The 19148-nt window shown below is 38.8% G+C and overlaps 1 protein-coding gene across 6 annotated transcripts in view; it reads right to left on the bottom strand.

Annotated features, from left to right (window-relative positions):
* Positions 1 to 19148, bottom strand: part of LOC125001181 (diacylglycerol kinase zeta-like) — a 77047-nt gene that overhangs the window by 26255 nt on the left and 31644 nt on the right. For 5 of the 6 annotated variants that reach the window (XM_047577099.1, XM_047577097.1, XM_047577098.1 and 2 more), the window contains 10 exons: positions 17947 to 18020; positions 16644 to 16755; positions 16345 to 16431; positions 15551 to 15663; positions 14331 to 14431; positions 10884 to 10963; positions 10732 to 10776; positions 2493 to 2559; positions 1217 to 1257; positions 444 to 589 (listed from right to left, as the gene is read on the bottom strand). In XM_047577099.1, the coding sequence (XP_047433055.1) occupies positions 444 to 589; positions 1217 to 1257; positions 2493 to 2559; positions 10732 to 10776; positions 10884 to 10963; positions 14331 to 14431; positions 15551 to 15663; positions 16345 to 16431; positions 16644 to 16755; positions 17947 to 18020 (866 nt within the window). The remainder of the gene's footprint in view (positions 1 to 443; positions 590 to 1216; positions 1258 to 2492; positions 2560 to 10731; positions 10777 to 10883; positions 10964 to 14330; positions 14432 to 15550; positions 15664 to 16344; positions 16432 to 16643; positions 16756 to 17946; positions 18021 to 19148) is intronic. The other variant, XM_047577095.1, reaches the window with a different exon arrangement.

The raw sequence follows: 19148 nt of genomic DNA, 5'->3' as shown, positions 1-19148 counted from the left end.
AGCACAGAATATTTACAGTATTTATTTATTTTACATTACTGGCTCTGAAACAGCAGAGCTGGTAACAGGGACAAATGGTCATATTGTGAAATATGAAAAACATTTTCATTGTAACGCAAGAATGAAAAATTAAAAAATTTGGAGTTTGGAGTGTGAAAATTATTACCTCACTTCAAACCGCTTCCTTTAAAGGAACTGCTTCGCCATACAGACAAAAATTACAAGGTTAGGAAATCACTGTTTGCAATGCAAATACGTCCCTATAAGCACAGAGGATTTCGTAGATAAAGACATAGCTGTCATTGATGCTAGTTGGACAAAGGCTGAGATACTTCTGTGCTGTGTGTCATGGTTGGGGTTTAGTAACGGCAGGGTGAATCAAAGAGTCAAGACTCCGACGGATTTGGACCTCGACAGGATCGCTGAGATGGTATTTGATCTACCTGCTGTCTGCTAGACTGAAGGAGGCAGGGTTGACCAGGTCAGGTATGTGCGAAGGGGAGGTGCCTACTGTCGTCGTGACAACCAGTTCAGGGTCAAGGATGAAGATCTCTTCCTGGGAGATTTCAGATACGAAGTTGAGATGTTCCTGAAAAATTTAAACAATGATTCCAGAACATAATATCAAAATTCTTTGAGGTGGATGTCCATTTAAATAACTTGTAATCAGTAATAAACAGTGGACAATAATAACAATATAATGCAGTGTAGCAGAAATGTAACTATAAATCCAGTTTTCTTATGACGAGTGGGCCAAAAGACCTGACAGCAAGTGCAGATGTATCACTGACATATGTTCTACTTGTTGTGCAAAAAAAAAAAAAAAGGTTAAGGGTACCATCATTTTTGTCCAGGCCATTTTTTTAATGATTCTGTTGAACCACAATTCAAAAGCAACGTATGGTTTTCATATGTTATTACTTTTGTCAGTTCTTGTAAGTTATTTTAGTGGCCATGGTGGGTTTTGGTTTCTTTAACGGATTTCATTCTGTCCATGTCTGTGCATAGATATTATCAAGTCACTTTTGATGACTTCAAAATAGGGAACAGTTAAGAAAAACGGTTGTAATTCCTATTTCATTCCTCTATACAAGAGAAATGAACGAAAAACATGTTGAAGAACGTCTGAAATAGATGGGAGGCGTCATCTCTGTGTCACAAGTCATGTGGCTGAATGTATATACATTCGGAGTAGAGTTAGTTTGAGTTGACTCACCTGTGCTCTGTCTATCCTGTAGAAACGATCTGCTGTTGTGGCTGAATAGAAAAACAAAAACACAGTGCTAACACAAGAAATAACATCTGCTGTAAAATATGAATAAATAAATTAATAATAATAATAGTTAACAAAAAAAAAAGACCTATTCCCTTATTTATAGCAGATGGTTTCAGACAGACATAACAATTTCTGGACAAAACTGAAATAACTTTCATCCTTGTTAAAGTGTGCCTGCTACCAAATGTTGCAGCAATTATAGTAAGAACAACTCAGTGTAACAAGACAAGGCAATGCCACCAAAGCTGAAAAAAGTTCTTTCAGTGAATCAGTTTGGAACATATTACTCCACTATGTGGAAGAGAACTTCCATTCGTTTTGTGAGTACATAATTGCTGTTAAGTGCTATGCATCTAAGGACTTTTGTCTTGTTTCTTTTATTAGCTCTTTTAGCTGTCCTTTGGTCTCAGTGGCTGTAATGAATGTAATCTATTTTGTTTTAAGGGGTTTCTTCTAAATTCATGTAATGTGTCAAACAACTATCGACAAGAGACCTTTCAATCCCTACTGGTTATCTTTTTGTGGCAGATCAGGAAGACTTAATTTCTAACATCGGCTCACACGTTGTCAGTATATTCTTCCTTTTCACTTTTTCAGCTTCCTGCTGTATCTTTTTTGACTGCAGTCCTCAGCTAAATTCCTCTAGGACTTCACACAGGCAGAGTGTGTGTGTTTGCGTGTGTGCTTTTGGTCAGCTATCTTTCCGAGTACCCATTTGAGTTTTACACCACCGGAGTGAGGACATTTCTATCTGTGTGTGTGTGTGAGTCAGTCATGTTTAACATTGTTTTCGAAGCCAGATCTTCAGATCTTGCTCAGTGATATTTTTGGTAATTTGCAGAGTGTTAATATTCATGACATTACCTAATAAACAAGTCCTAATACAATCATGCTGTATGTTATTTTGAGAGAATGCGAGCACAGAGACACGCTTGTGTTCGACGTTTTTTGCTGCGGGGATAGGGATAAAGGGCTTATGATACAGTTTTCTAATCACACTTGGCAGCCACATAAATGTTCTGACAAAGAAACTGTTTAACCAGTTGTCAAATTCTTCTAGCAACTAACTCTGGCCTTTTATTTCTTCATTCATTTTAGCAATTTGTTGGTTAAATCACTTGTTAGTTTGTTACATTAACAAATCGTTTGAGTAGTATACATGGTTATATAGATTCCTGATTGGAGCAGTTGGAGAGTATTGCTGTGATGTACATACAGTCAAGGAAACACCACTTTGGAGATAATTTCTGTGAGGAAAGGATCTTTGGTGTGGCTGCCTCCTCCTGAATGAGAAAAAAAAAGACAGAGATTACAGATTAACAGATGATTGTTATGCTGTTAAATAGCTTAGTTGATGTGAGAATGGAACTTTGTTTTTTTTTTTGTTTTTTTTCCAGTGACCTATTTATCTACAGAAAAGAAGGACAGAACAGTCAGCAGAAAAGAAGAGTGGATGGATTGAACAGAAGTTCCAACCCACCGTGAATAGTACTAAGCCAATTGAATGACATCAAGCCTTGATCAATCACGGACTAGTTCATACGGTCTGCTGTCCATACTCATCACAAATCAAGTGCCAACAATCATTCATGCACATCGAGAAAACAAATAAGAGTAATTAGAGGACAGGAGATCAGTGGCAGAGAAAAGAAAATAGAGGATATGAGCTTGGCGCAAGAAATTTGAAATTCTGGGGACCACAAATAGGCCTGAAGCGATCTGATTTAGAAGGAGTCAATAAAAAGAAGCTAAAACTGGAGTAATATGATCTCTCTTGCTAATTCCCATCAATGGTCTTGCTGCTGCATTCTGAATCAATTGGAGGCTCTTTAAAGAGCTTGACAGCCAGAGAGTAATGAGTTACAGTAATCCAGCCTGGAAGACACAAATGCATGAACTAGTTTCTCAGCATTAGGATGAGACAGGATGTTCCTAATTTTCACAATATTGCACAGAAAAAAGAATGCAGTCCTGGTTACTTGCTTTATTTATTAATTTAATTTTTGAAGGACACATCCTTGTCAAATATAACACCAAGGTTTTTCACAGTAGTACTGGAGGTCAAGGTTATGCCAAGGTAATGAAAGAGGTCCCAGCCATCAGGAAAAAGGAAAGGAAACACTATACCCTGTAACAATGCTTAGTTAAGTGGTATGTATGAAAGTAATATCCACATGAATGGCAGGACCCAAAGTTTCTCAGTAGAACATTGCCCAAATCATTACACTGCCTCCGCCTTTCCATAGTGTATCTTAGTGTCATGTGTTTCCCAGGTAAGTGACGCACCTGGCCATCCACGTTATGAAAAGGAAAATGTGTGGCCCTTGTCCAACTCACTCAAATCCTTACACATGCCCATTTTACTGCATCTAACACATCAACTCTGATGACAAAATATTCACTTACTTATCCAGCCCAACAGGTGCCCGGATGATGTGACAGTGCAATGGTCTGCTGGAAAACGTTTGAACCTGGCATTCGTGTGGTTGTTGCTTAGACGTGTACCACACAATTAAACGAGACCTGGTTACCCCAACCTCAAAGCAAAGATGGCAGCAACCATCTCTAGCAGGATGCAGCCTAACACAGGCACACAAAACAGTTTAGGAACAACTCAAAAAACATCCAAATTCCTTAGATCCCAAACTGATCCATTATCTTTGGGATACACTGGAGCAAGTTTGATACACAGATCAACCGAAGGCCCCCAGTAAAAACATTTTGGGGCACCACAGGACACCCTCAGAAGGCCTGTTTTGGAGACACAAAGGAGACCTACACAATATTAGGAAGGTGGTCATCATGTGATACCTGATCGGTGTATACAACAAACAGAGAGAATTTGATTAATGACTGAGTAGCAGATGAATCCCAATAACTATACTACAAGTCATAACCGCAAATAATATTCATTTGATGTCCGTCAAAATCACCACATCTCAACATCAACTTGCCTCATTAGTGCATTTTTTTTGTCTCATGGTATCACTCAAATTCTCCGTCGCCAATTAGTTCACAATTGTACAGCGAGACCAACAAACAGACAGTATGTCACTACGATTCTTTCATCCCCGCTCCCTAGCAAGTTTAAAATCTTGTTTTTTGTTTTCCCAGCATTAATCGAGCATAGCCCTGCTGTGAACTCCTGCCCCCACAGCTCACTGTCAGACACCTCAGATGTTTAGACCAAAGACTCCTGTCTGTCCACAGATCAGGGCTTAAATTAAAGAAAAAAAATTAAATTCTCTTCCTCCCATTGTTGTTTTATTTTTATGCATTTCTTTTTTGTCCTCAACCTATTAATCTTTTCAACTTTTGATTTTTAATTACTGTTACTGCTCCTGACCTGTCTTTTTTCTGTTTATAAAAATCAATATGGATCATTATTGAGTTGTAGTTGTGCAAGCAATTTACAAGCTCCAAACCATATTTAACGATGAAATGATTCAACTTTTTGGCCATTTGTGTTGTTCAGTGTTTACGCATGTAATAATGATACCACTTAAAATACAGTACATTTTCAGGCATTACAGGTATAAAATGGTGTAGGAATGGTTGCTTTAACAAACTGGAAAAGCTTTAGGTACAATTCAGGTTGCTTGGGCCAGTTAAAGTGCAGCAACTTCCTCCCCTTGAACACACAAATCAGGCTGACAGAAGATGACAGCAGCAAAATCCCTCTCGCTACTGAGGAGAAAGAAAAGAGAACTTAACGGGGGAAAAAAAGAAAATCCGTAAGAGTGACCCACAAGAGAATTGAGCAGGTGTGATATACTGTCTATTTTTCTGTCTTCTCCACTACTTGTTAAATGTTGTCAGGACTGCTGTGTTCCCGCAGTTCTTCAGAAAAGGGGAACGCGGAGATAAATTTGAACATGTTACAGTGGTTTAGCAGAAAGTTTCAGACTACCTGCTCAAAGTAGTGGATTATAACAATTTTGTTACAGTGCAGTAGTTATCTTTAGACATGCTGGAATTAGAAGTTAAGACTGACACATTTGCCGAGTTTGAACTTACGCTCTGTAGTCTCTAAGAAAAGTGGCTGTACTGTCAGAGCAAGTCAGAAATCAAAAGTGTTATACAGCCATACTGGATGAGGCAGTGAAAAGTTGGCTTTCCTGGAGGGTCGTCTAACTTCCTACTGACATAGGCGATTAAATTCAAATTACTGAATTGCATCCTGGGTGCTCCAATCACAACTGAGTGAACAGTTTCTAAGTATGTGTATTCACACCTTGGGCCTGTTCAGGCCTTGCATTAAGATCTGATCAGGCGATCTGATCAGGTAAAGACAGGTGTGAACAGCCCTGGGACGCATTGAGATCATACTTGTTGCATGAGTCCACATTCCTTTGGTGCTTTGCAATGAATGCAATGCGTCCTGAGTCGCATTAAATACTGCCTATACTCAACAGCTCCTGCGTCACCATTCATTCAGAAATCATTTTACATGGTTGCCAGACTGAAAGGTTCTCTCTACTAACGATTAGACACTGTTGGTACTGTTGCCTTTAGTGGCAAGCATTCATAATGTGTTTTGTCTGAATGAATCAGCAAAATTTCTGTCTAAATGGCCAGAACACATTATGACACATACTACTAAAAGAATAGTAGGACACCTCTAAATCTCAAATGTAATTGGACTTCAAATGTGCCATCAACAGGTCTCAGGTGTGTTCAAAGCTGTCCACTTGTGATCAAATTATGCAGAATGGATGCACCAGGTTTAAACTTTTTTTTTTTAATAGAGCACAATTCCTCAAAGAGACTCCTTAACTAGAAGGTCTAGTTGAATAAGTAAAGAATGAATGGAAAATAAAAGTGTTTCTTTAACTGAATATTAGATTTAAACTTTTGATGAATTAAGGATCAAAAGACAAACTGAGCTTTTACAACAGTTCGCAATGCAATATTCAACAATAATCAAGTACAGTAATACAGCCTTAAAGGCATGGACTAGCTTTTCAGCATCAACCTTTGACAGGATGTTTCTAATTTTATTTTGCAGGAGAAGGAAGACAGTCCTGGACACGTATTTTAATGTAGTAGTAACTTTTGCATGGTACTGTATATGAAAGTTACTATGTACGTTTCATTCGAGCCCCCATTTCTTTAGTACATGATCGGTGTTTGACTATGTTTGACTGATTTGTCTGGCTTCAAGGATAAACAGAACTGTGTGTCATCTGCATAGCAATTGCAATTTATGCAATGTTTCCCAAGAATATTGCCAAGGGGAAGCATATACTGTATAATGTGAAGACTGGTTGTAGCACAGAACCCTGTAGAACTCCTTGATAGACTTTTGTATAAGTAGAAGAATCATTGTTGACAAATTGGGATCTGGCTGACCAACAGTACAATAGACTCACCAATCAGTTTTGCTACATACAAAGACAATACTATAAGCACAATGAAACACACAAGTGATCATTACACAGACGCATGAGGTGAAACTAACCTCTACAGAACCAAAACTGTATGTCTGTTTTTATCTCGACACAAGAGTCAGGAATCAGCTACTGCTGATTCTGCTCATCACATCACCATAACATATTTTCTTATTTCCTCTTTTCTGTCTTCTTCCTGCCCTTAATGTTGTCATGTTCTTTTGAAAAATGGTTGAAAGGCTAATAAGAACAAATCTGTACAACACAGTAATTTGAAACTATAAAAGCTTGTATAAAAGAGAGTTAGTTCAGCAGCATGTCATTTTGCGTATTGTTTGGATTTTAAATAATGATAGTGATAGTGATTTGATAGCATTTTTTTCCTTAATTATTTTAACAATAAAAAAATGATATATTTCCAACTAAAGTTGCTTTCTGACCTCATTTTCATTTCAGACTGATTTTAAGTTCACGATAAGCACCAGCTCTTGTCACTGCACTTAGAAATGTTTGAGAGATGGAGACCTGCCAATGTGCTGGTATTTCTTAACATCTTGAAAAAAACATGATGATCGTCTGTAAAGGAAAGAGCACTGTAAGTGATGTCTATTCATTTGTAATGGGAGCCTTTTAAAATACTCTGTCTTTGTAGCTAACCAAAAAATAAATAAATAAAGAATAAGTGTTTTTATTAGGCGGTCTGCTATCACTCATGCAAAACAAACTGAAGCTGTGTTACTTTTATTCCAGCACAGTTTGGCTAAATATAACCTTTAGCAGACGTGTAATGTATAACATTATCTATTGTTTTTACCTTTTAAAGTAAATGACTTTCAAACATTGGTCTTGATTTGTGACAAGTTTCAAAAGTGCATCATCATAACAGAGAGGCAATGTTCATGTGATATTTAGCATATGACAAAGACACTTATTTTAACTTATTTTGTCAACCTGCACAATAGAAAAAAACATCCACTTATGTGTTAATTATTCATTATAAAAATGGCCAAAATGAGAGCAACAAACATGAGCAGACAGATGCCACTTCATGTTTAAAACAAGTCGATCCTTCATTGCACAGGAAACCAAATAAGTACAGCAGTTATAGTTGAAATCACAGAAATGAGACCCAAATAATACCATAATATGTCATGTTAATATATCTATAGCTCCTAAATGAGTAATAATGAGAGGCTTTTAGAGAGTGTCCAATAAATATATATATATATATTGGGCATTTTCTGTTTTAATACTGTTTTAACAATAGAACTGCTCTAATTCTATAGAACTATTGAATGATTAAGGGTATGTTTGCTTGTTTGTTCTTTTCTTATGCTGATCCTGTTTCAAACATGGTTTTATATTATGCATTCATGTATTTCATGTGTTGTGTAATGGATAACCCATCTGCACCCGTGTGGGCGCTTGTTATGCTTACATCAGAGTACGTGTTAGCCTGTGTGTGAATTCAAAGCAGGGTTGGTAGACCACTAGTAACAGCCCTGAGAAACAGAGACCAGCTTGCCAGGCACTCACACTGACTATCAGCACTGCAGTCAGAGAAAACCTTTCTGTAAAAATCCCCACTCAACATTTGCTTAGGAATTTGATGGTTTGTCAACATTTGAAATAGTATTCATATTTGTTTTTATATTGTCTGAGGCCAGCAGGTAAGACAGGCCATGCATGTCATACAGTATCTCATTCTATGTGTGACTGATTTACTGATTGATTTCTATTACTGCTGTCAAACGAAATAGGTTTGACAGCACACATGGTCTGTTGGAGCCACTCTCCCACTGACCCTAGTGCTCCCACTACCATGGGGACTACTCAACCTTTCCATGTTCCTTCTTTCTGATGCTGGCATCAGCTGGTATCGCCATATCTATCACCACCACCCTCATCTGCTCTATGTCCACCACCACTATGTCCAGTTGGCTAGCCAGGACCTGTTTATCAGTCTGGAAGCTGAAGTCCTGCAGAACCTTGTCCTTGTTGTTCTCATCCACATTCTGTGGTATGGCCCATTTGGGACTTTGGTACTTATATTCCAACCATACTGGGTACAGATGTTCCTGTACACTATCCCAGCCACTTGATGGACTTCACCATGTATGCACGGCTAGCATCTTACACCTGCTACTATGTGTCTGTCTCAGGGGCATGTTTGCAAAGTCTACACCTTGGGTCTGATCTACTCTGGTAGATATTGGCCTCCATGGCTCTTGTACTTAGGGCCTGTTCTTGTGTTGCCATGATTAGTGCCTTGATATCTGTGGCTTCTATCTCCTCCTTTGTCAATGGTAAGCATACATAATGTGAACAGTATTGGTCATAGCACAAATCCCAGTGGAATTCCACAGACTTTTGTATAAGAATTGTTGTTGACAAACTGGGACCCATCTGACAGATTAGAAACAGGTAACAAACCAGAAAACCAATACTATAGACTCACCAAAAAATTTTCTACATACAAATTCTACATACAAAGATGATACCATAAACACGATGAAACACACAAGTAAATAATACATTAAGTAATGATTCCACACATGCAGAAATCCACAGACAACCATTCATGCTAGAATTTGCATACTAATTGCAGATATTTTAATCAAACGTCACATCGAAGACTGGAGTTATATGATGTCTCTTGCCAATTTCCATCAGTTGTCACACAGTGACATTTTAAATCTGTTGGAGAATTAGAAATAGCTATTCCACAACCTGATAATAATGAATAACAGTAATTGAGCTTTAAAGAAGTCAAGAACTACTTTTTCAGCATGACTTTGAGACAGTCTGGATCACTTGGTTTATGTGAGATATAAAAGACATGTCCTGCTTGAATAAAACACCAAGGTTTCTCACAGTGGTACTGGAGGCCAAGGTAATGCCACCCAGAGAAACAAATGATTAGATATTGAAGCTCAAAGGTGTTTAGGGCCAAATGCAATGACTTCTGGGTTTGTTTTGAGTTTAGAAATAGAAAGTTACTGGACATTCAAGCCTTCGTGACTTTAGGCATGCTTGCTATTTGAGTAACTGATTTGTTTCATCTGGCTTCATGGATGAATGTAATCTGTATAAGCATGGACATTTATGCAATGTTTCCTAAGAATGATCACCATTTTGAAAGGCATGAACAAAACTGACTAATCAGTAATATGGTATCTGCAATGTTACAAATTTCTACATTTGCTCTGTGCCAACTGAGACACAACCAAAAATTCTGGGAACTGGAAAGGTAAACTCCATGTCTCATGTAATGGAATTTGACTCAATCTTACATTACCTGGAAGATTTTGTAATAAAATGAATGTCAAAATGTTGACGTTAACAGTTAGCTTACTATGTGCCTGAGAAAGGAAAAGATTGGCCATTTTCCCGGTGTGCCGATGTGCTATTTGGGCCGACAGTCCTGACTCTTTGTGACGAATAATTATATATTGGTGATGAGCGGCCCAATTACATGGAAAATTTTGTTTCCTAACCTAACCACGAGTCCTTGTCACACGCTAGTCCGTGTGGCACATTGGTTATTTTCTTCACTGACACGCGGCTTGCCCAATTATATCATGAAACACTTCCTCCCATAAGCTCGGTGCATCGGTGTGCAGTACAATGTAGGATGAATGTAACGTTATCTGTTAGGATCTTCTGAGATGGACATTAAACGTGAAGGAAGCACAGAGAAACTGCGAGAAAAAAAGAAACTTGCTCTTCAAGCAAACGATGCCAAATGTGATGAGATGTAATTTATAAGACATCATGTACAGTGATTGGATGAGAAAATAAGCTGAGGTTCATTCTGTACTTTACTAAGCTACTTTTTAGACCTGGAAAAATGAGTTTGGGACAGTATTTACTGTATGTAGCCTAGGCAGCTAAAGACAATGTAAACTACAATTCAGAGAATCTAAGACAAAGACCAAAATGGTGTGTGTTATCGAATGGGGTGGCCTGGTCTAGTCCAAAATGCCAGGACCTATTTTATGTTCCAGTCTGCCCCTGCTCTGAACCAAACAACAAGCACACTACAAATGACATCTAACTACCAACCTGCAGCCCCAAACATCTGAAGGAGGGTTGGACAGAGCAGGAGTCCTAGAGGTGAAGATAAAAGTGTAAGAAAGTAAAGAAGGTAGAGAGGACCGTATTCCAAGGCACACACATGCACACAGCTTGGTTAGTGAAACAGAACTTCTCCTTACCTCCTGCAAACGCTGAATATGTTCTCTGCAGATTTCTAAGTCACTGTCACCGGGAACGACGATCAGACCCAGAGGAATAGCTGCAGATACAGAAGAACAAGACAATTATCCAACGGCGCTTTGAAATCCATACAGTGGTGCTCATCTGAAGCCCTTTGGTCACTGAGAGTGCCACTACTAATTGTAGCTACAGAGCATTGGAATGATGCAGACGTGGCACTTCATGTGAAGGTAATCAAATACACAGATCAGGCGAACCATTATGGATCCTCACAGCTGATGTGCTAGGAGCAGAAAAAATTGTCAAAAGTTCTTCTGGGAGACCTCAGGACCTGGCGTTCATGCAGATGTTACTTTGACACATACCTCCTAACCTATGCATTGTTTCCATCACAAGACCATGAACACCCATTAAGAATGGTATTTCCACATGTAGGATAACGCAACTTGACACAATTCTGAAAGCGTTCAGGAATGGCTACAACTGGTGCAGTGCTGTGTGTGCTAAAGAGTTACAGCTAGTAGCTTACAACCCAGTTCCCTTTGGCAGATTAGTGTGCGCCGTCTCAATCCATAACAGACAGTTAGGTCAGCTTCCATTGTCTCGTGTCCCATTGCATTTTGTCGGGTTAAATAACAGTCCCACAAAAAGTCATCCTGAGTAGTAGCAACCCCAGAGGACTACTCCAGTGTTCCATTAATTACACCAAAAGCATTTAAAGGAATGCCATGTAGCAATTATAACATTCACAATTATAACCATAAGGTTTTCTACAACAAATTGAACGGTGCAAATCAAATCTTCCAATATTATTTTGAAATTTAGAGATTAAAGCCCTGTTTGCACAGAATTAGTTTCACCCAGGACTGTCATGTGATTCAGAACCCCCCACACCTGTGTTTTGTATGGTGCATAAAGGCTGTGTTTTGCTCTAATTAACCATCCACGGTTTTGATGTCTCTGCTACTTTGAGCTGCAGTCGACTACATATCAGAGATAACATCATACATTTTATACCTCTATACTTTTTGATAGCTTTAGTTGCAAATTTTAAATGAAACGTTATGTGTTGAGACTACTGATATGGGGGGAGAAATTTTTTTTCATTTAAAATCGGCTCCACCTTTATCGATGTGATGAACACATGTTGACTTAATGATTTTGTCCACCTGAATGGGTGAATGGGTCAGTGACATCTCAACTTTGCAGCCTAACATTTGTCCAAAATGGGATTTATTGCAGGCCATACCAGCCGCCTGCTCCACCAGCACAACGCTACTTCACACAGCTCTTCGAGCCTTAAGAGCTGTTAGAGTGAGCGAGATTCTCCTGAACCCACACATCTCGTTGATACTTAATACCTCAGTGAGGGAAACAAAGACAAAAGTTGCAGCTTTGCCAACAGAAACCCAGTCAGATTTTGACAGATTCACCCCTGCACTGCATTCAAAAATACTACAAAGTGATGAAAGTTACATCCAAACCTCTACTATAATGTCTGTATATTCTATAAACATGATGGAGTGAGTGTAAAAGAAATATAGATGAGAGATGCATATTGTTGCCATCTTTCATTGGTTCCGCTGATGGGCCAAGGACATACTCAACTGACACCTGTAACTCCTTAATGCAGTTTTTTAATGATAAAATTTCCACCAAGAGTTATACTCAGGGCCACTCTCTCCTCACTTGCACTTCCTCTCCCCTCATCTTCACCTCCACAGCACTGCCAGCAGTTTCCAACTTCTGGGTGACTTTCAAATCACTGACCTCATCCGCAAATCTAAACCCTTCACCTCTCATGCTATGCCGATGACACCCAGCTCTACCTCTTTAGTAAACTAACTCTACACTCTCACCCACCTCCCTTGCAGCCTGCTTCTCTGAAATCAAATCCTGGTTCACTTCCAACTTCCTGAAATTAAAAAGTGATAAAACTGAAATTCTTCTAATTGGCACCCCATCTACACTTTCCAAAGTTGACCGCTTCCCTGTTCTCATCAATAGCTCCTCAGTCTCCCCCCTCCCCTCAGGTTAAGAGTTTGGATGTCATCCCAAGAGTGGCAGAGCTTTCAACCACTCTACTCCCAAGCTCTGGAACTCTTAACAGTCAAACATCCTTAATATTGACTTTCTCCTTGTTTTCAAAACTAGACTCTAACCCACCTGTTCAGAATTGCTTACTCTTTCCACCCTTAACTCCCACACCGCACTACTTCTCCCTTCTGCATTTCCAAGTTTTATTTTATTCATGCAGGATTATTAAAAGTTGTCCGTCCATTAATGCTTGAATGTTGCTTATTGTGTATTTCTTGTATTTGGATGTTTGAATGCTGTTTTTCCTTCTGTGTCTAGTGATGTTTCTGTCTATTGTTGTATTCATCTGTTCCTTTCTGTAAAGTGTCCTTGGGTGACTTGAAAGATGCTTCTTAAATAAAATGTATTATTGTTATTATTATACCAGATGTCGAACCCCAAGTTGCTCCCAGGCACTCAGCCCACGGAACCGATATGTGAACGAATGGGAAGATGTGAGATTGTAACTGTAAAGTGGTGTACAGTTTACAGTGAAGCAAATGTAACAGTGCCACCCTGTGTCAAAACTCTCACCTAACATGAATAACGTGAATGCAATGAATGTACTGCTGCAAACTATACAAGGATTGAAAGTAGAGGTGGAGCATTCCATTTTCGTATCCCTGAAGCACCATTGATGCGATGCCATCACTGCCCACTTTGTATCTTTAGTTTTTATATCAGGGACATGTTCCATGTCAGCACATACGTAGCTGCATTCCAGCAATGAGCAGTTAAGATACATATCTGAATATACTGTAAGGCTGCTGTGAGCAAATCAAATTCTGTGATCATAGCTTAAAATTAGTGTGACATCCTTTTAGTCACGGAAAAGGTGCATCTGTCAATGTACAGCATTTCAAGGCCTACCTTCAGACTCATCAAAAATAAATCAGCCAGGACCTCAGATAAAACCTTGGACCTCCACAAGTCAACGATTTCCAAAAGCCTGAATGCACCACTTTCATCTGTACAAACAATGCATTAACGCCATGGTACCTGGCAGCCCTTTGCCGCACATTAGAAAATAGATTAGACATCACGAGGGAACATTATGTGGATATACTGTATTAAAGCAATATCATAAGACATCAGCAAGGAATTTAAAGCTTGGAAATGGGTCTTTCGAATAGAGAGTGACACTAAGCACACTTTCAAAGTTGAGGCAGAATAAGCTTTAAAAAGGCCAAGTCAATTAGCGGCCCAGAACCAACCCGAGTGCGCCAACACACCTGAAATGAACTGAAGAAATGCAGAGTTCTGTCGGGGCTAAACTTCCTGCAGTTTATTATAAAAAGCAAGAACAGGGCTACCAAAAAAAAAAAAAAAAAACATGCTAAATGAGTGCAAGTGCGAGCATCTCTCCTTACATGCTTGGCGTAGTTTGTCCTTGTCGTAGTGTAATGCCTCGTAGTCAGACATACTGATCCTGTTGACTCTGATCCTCAGCTTCTCCGGGACTGGCTGCTGACTGAAACACAAACAATACCACTTTTAATAAGCAGTTCATGTAGCACACATGTTCTGTTATCCCAAGTACTCAGTCACAGGATAAGAACAAAGGATAAGGACATCTTCATAATGCTTCTTGGAAAAACAGCTAATTAATCATATTCATTCAGTCTGATTTATACAGAATCAGACTTTTCATTTTTGATTTCAATGGTACATTAAGAGAAAAAAAAAATGTAATACTGTTAGAAAATACTTTAAAGTCCAAAGTATCAGCCTTAATTTAAAGGTATTCAAATCCAAATTGGCATGGGATAGTACTGGGAGGTTGACTATTTTAAGTCTTAAGACAATGACGCTTTAGATAAAAGTCTTTCAGAAATACCAGATGGTTCAGCCTGGATGTCAAGTTTTGACTTATTCCCTTTACTTTCTTGCTTTCTTTGGAGCATCGTCCCCCTTCCTTCTTGATGGTATGATCCTAGACTGTCTATCTGTCCTCACCTGTGATTTGCCCGCATTGTGTGTCCATCAACATAAAGTCCCACCCCTGCCTCCATGGATTCTCAGCAGAGCTTAGCAGGAGGAAGATTTGGCTCGCCACTACAGGAATCGGCTCACCTCATTCACCACAAGGAACAGCCTCTTAGAGCCGACTCGTTCGCAAAAGACACATTACTAATGCTCGACTGGGTTTGGATTGCCTCACTGACTTGATCATTGCAGAATAGTACACTTTCTTACCTTAAAAAACTGAAAGCCAGCACAGGTCCAATAATCTTTGTTTCATTTGGCAGATCAGAACAGACAGTATATTCCCTATGCACCGTTCTACCGTTTTACAGATTGTTATATTTCAGATCATGAACCATTATATCCCACTATAAACCATTATATATATCTCCATACTTATTTCTTCTGTTCATTCTGATACAGGTTGATCTGAGTTTTATCCAAAGAATGCCTACATAGAACTGCACTGGGCTTTGTAGATGTGTTTTGGCGAAGTAATTCTTAAAGGTTACAAATGGTTCTTTATTTGTACTTGTGATGGCTTATTTTTGTTGTAAATTTAGGTTTAGATATGCCCACCACTTGTACAGCGATGTTTACTTGCATGCGTGCCACAATGACTTACTCATTGAGATGCGGTAGTGAGGTCTGTCTTTTGGTTTTCTGAACCATGTTGGCCTGGTTTCTAAGGCTGATGTGGATGACAGAGGGAGCAAGTCTGCAAGGTTCACCATCCACCTGTACAAAAGTACATACAAATTAACCAATCAATAAATCCTTCAATTAGCCAGTAAAATTAATACCCATGTTGCTTAAATGTATATACACCAATCAGACATAACATTATGACCAATATTAATATTGTGTAATAATGTGTAATAATGTTGGTAGTGGGGGCTTTTTGGTTGTATGGGTTGAAGGGAGGGGCCTCTGTGGATCAGGCTTGTTTCAGTGTATCCTATAGATACTTGATCAGTTGGGATTTAGAAAATTTGGAGACCAGGCCACCTTGTGCTGTTTTTCATGTTTTGTAAACCACTTTTTGCGTGTGTCTGCGTCAGGCTGCATCCTTCTGGGGATGGTTGCAACCTTCAAGAAGTGTCATTACTACGGGTTGGGGGTGCATGGTCTGGTCTAGATGGCTGGTACATGTCTAAGTTACACTAACATGAATGTCAGGTCCAAATGTTTTGCAGCAGAACAATGCACTGTCACAAGATGGTCAGTGTTATTTACCTTGCCTGTCAGTGGTTTTAATGTTGTGGCTGACTGGTATACAGTCCATAATCATCAGCAATAGACTGTGATGTTACTGGGGAGCAGTTTCATTGAATAATGCCTTTACTGTCATTGTACAAATTGCAAGCAAAGGAAAACTCAAGGGATCATTACAGTAATGAGCATATGTGCAGTATGTACCTGTACTGCAAGAGGTTTTGCAGTTGTAAGGGTGACTTCTCGACACTGATTCAACCTCTCACCGTGGCCTCCGACCTGGAGTGTTGCCTACCCACGCATACAGACAGAGAAAGACAACATCACGTCACATGGCCAATTTTTACTCATTTCCATCATTTTTATAATCTAGTTTTAACTAACGGTGGCAAGTTTAAACAACTGGGTCTAATTAAAGATATCATTGCATTAAATAACTCAGTCTCTGTGGCAGTTAATTTCCCTGGTTACAATGCAACCAGGACACAGTGAGAGCTCCGTACCAGTGAGGTCATAGTGAATCCAATGACCTCAATGTAACCGTCATCATGGCGTTGAGGTTCGAAGTCGTGATGCTCACTAGGGTTTCCCCAAGGTGTGGTCCCTGCACAATACCTGTAGAAAACAACATATAGCACATTTCATAATTATTGAACCTTAAATACATGAAAACATTTTAAATATTTCTTGGATGTAAAGATAAACTAATTCAGTACATCAAATCTTCTCTGGGTGCAGCAAAACCAGAGAAAAGACCAATCACTCTGAGGATGATAACAACTGATTAAACCATAGAGAGTAAATAAAATGGTTGACAGAACTCAAAAGTGAAGAAAAAGCAACTACAGCTCCCTCTGGTAGGATGACTGCAGTATAGGTTATAAGCTCCACCCCCTCCATTAAAGTGAATGGTACATGAGCCAACCACTCCACGAAGCAATCTCGTAGGACAATGACAGTTGGAAAAAAATGATGAATAATAAGTACAGTGTATAATCCACTTCTTTGTAACTGGTCGAAGTAGAGCAAAGTATAAAGAAAAAGGAAAACACGAGTGACTCTGGATGTGGGTCTGGGTCATCGATAATGTGGCCCCTTGTGGCTCCACTCTTGCACGATACTGCACAGACTCCAAATTCGCAAGATGGCACTGCTCGTATCCCCGAGAAAAGGCTGTCAGTTTGGACAATGCAAGGATATGGGGATGCATTGTGCATATTTACTGTATATACAGTTTGTGATTAAAACAAAATTCCATCCAGTGACTGTATATACTAGAACCCAAGCAATTAGTCCAATTGTATAACTCAGTATATAGTATATAGTATATAGTATATAGTATATAACTCAGTATAAAGATCACATCACACGTTTTTTAAATTTCAAAGGGGCGGGCCAGCAATGTTTCATATTTCATCTGCACATTTGATTTGATATAAACTCCTTTAAAATGATAGAATGTCTAAATCTACTGACATTTAAAGTTAATAACTGGTATTGGTTTCCCACAATAGGTGTGAATTAAGTTACACAGACAGGGTTGGTTTTATTTCAAAGCTGCAAAAATAACAGAGGAGGTGCATTTGCATCAGAATGATTTTTTAAAAATGATCCTGATATAAAAGTGTTATGAATGCTGGAAATCATTTTAATGCAGGGGTGTTGATTTGCTTATCTTACAAATCCCACTATGAAATGTTAATCAGAAATTTAGCTTTCCCACAATATAATAGCATTAGCAACCGATACGGTAAGGGATAATGTAAAAAACAGTTATCTGTATTGCTTCAATTGGCACTGACTAACCTGGGTATGTTGAGAAAGACCAGGCACTGCAGCTTCAAGTCTTGAACCTTCGAGGTCAAATCTGTCCCATCACACTAGAGACGATGGTGTTGGTGGTGGAGCAGAGGTGGAGCAAATACAGTCAATTTAACTGTCATCTTACAGCTTACATTTAAAAATGTGGCAGGAAGAAGACAAGAAAACAGTATGGATGAACTTCTGTAGAGACATAGCTGAATAGAATAGAATAGAATAGAATAGAATAGAATAGAATAGAATAGAATAGAATAGAATAGAATAGAATAGAATAGAATAGAAAATATGCACGTGAAGCAAGCGAAGTCTCCATGGTTACAGCCACTGAGCAAAATGTGACAGATGAGCATGGAGATTTGCTGCATTAGTTTGAATCATAAGCTTTAATAGCATCTAAATTATGGCCAACAGTAACTATTTCAGTACCAACAATAAATAACAATAACACAATAAACTTTATTTAGCTACATTTATCATAACTGAAATGACCTAAAACTAAATTAAACTAAATGAAACTGAGGCTCATCCACTTTTCCAAATCCATACTAGTTCATATGGACCACTGTCCAATCCAACTGTCCTTAATTTGATCTGATAATTCACATCTTCCCCGGTCTCACTGTATTTACTGATACATTTCACCATGTTTTTGCAAGGGCATGACCCTGGGCAGCAGTGACATCAATGCATACCCTCTATATTAGGGGTCTTCAACATTTTTCAGGCCAACGACCCCCAAACTGATGAAGAGATTAAGTAGGGACCCTCTGCCTACTGTATGTGTTCTATAGTAAACTCGGCCTATTTATAAACATACATTATTATTATCATCATCATTTTGCATTCAATATTAAGCTATCCCTTATCCCTTTACTGAAATATGTTGGACCCATGTTAATGTGTGTTTAAAGAAATTTAAATTTGTGGGGGAAAGTTTAAAAGATACATTAAAAAAAGGGGAAATCAACCAAAGATTTTGGAACCCCCTAGGGGTTGCAGATCCCTTGTTGAAGACTTATGATCTATATATTGATAAAATGTGTTAGTAAACACTATGATGTGTGGGGGGCTTAGCTGAAGGCAAAACAATACATACGTTCCTATTAATATGTTGTAATAGACAACCATGGGTGCCCTACAATGCGGTGACATGATAATGGCGACCACTGTGGTTTTTGCCTCCAGCT

This window comes from Mugil cephalus, chromosome 23 (genome assembly GCF_022458985.1).
Source record: "Mugil cephalus isolate CIBA_MC_2020 chromosome 23, CIBA_Mcephalus_1.1, whole genome shotgun sequence".
NCBI classification, from domain to species: domain Eukaryota; kingdom Metazoa; phylum Chordata; class Actinopteri; order Mugiliformes; family Mugilidae; genus Mugil; species Mugil cephalus.
This window is presented reverse-complemented; position numbering and strand designations above follow the sequence as displayed.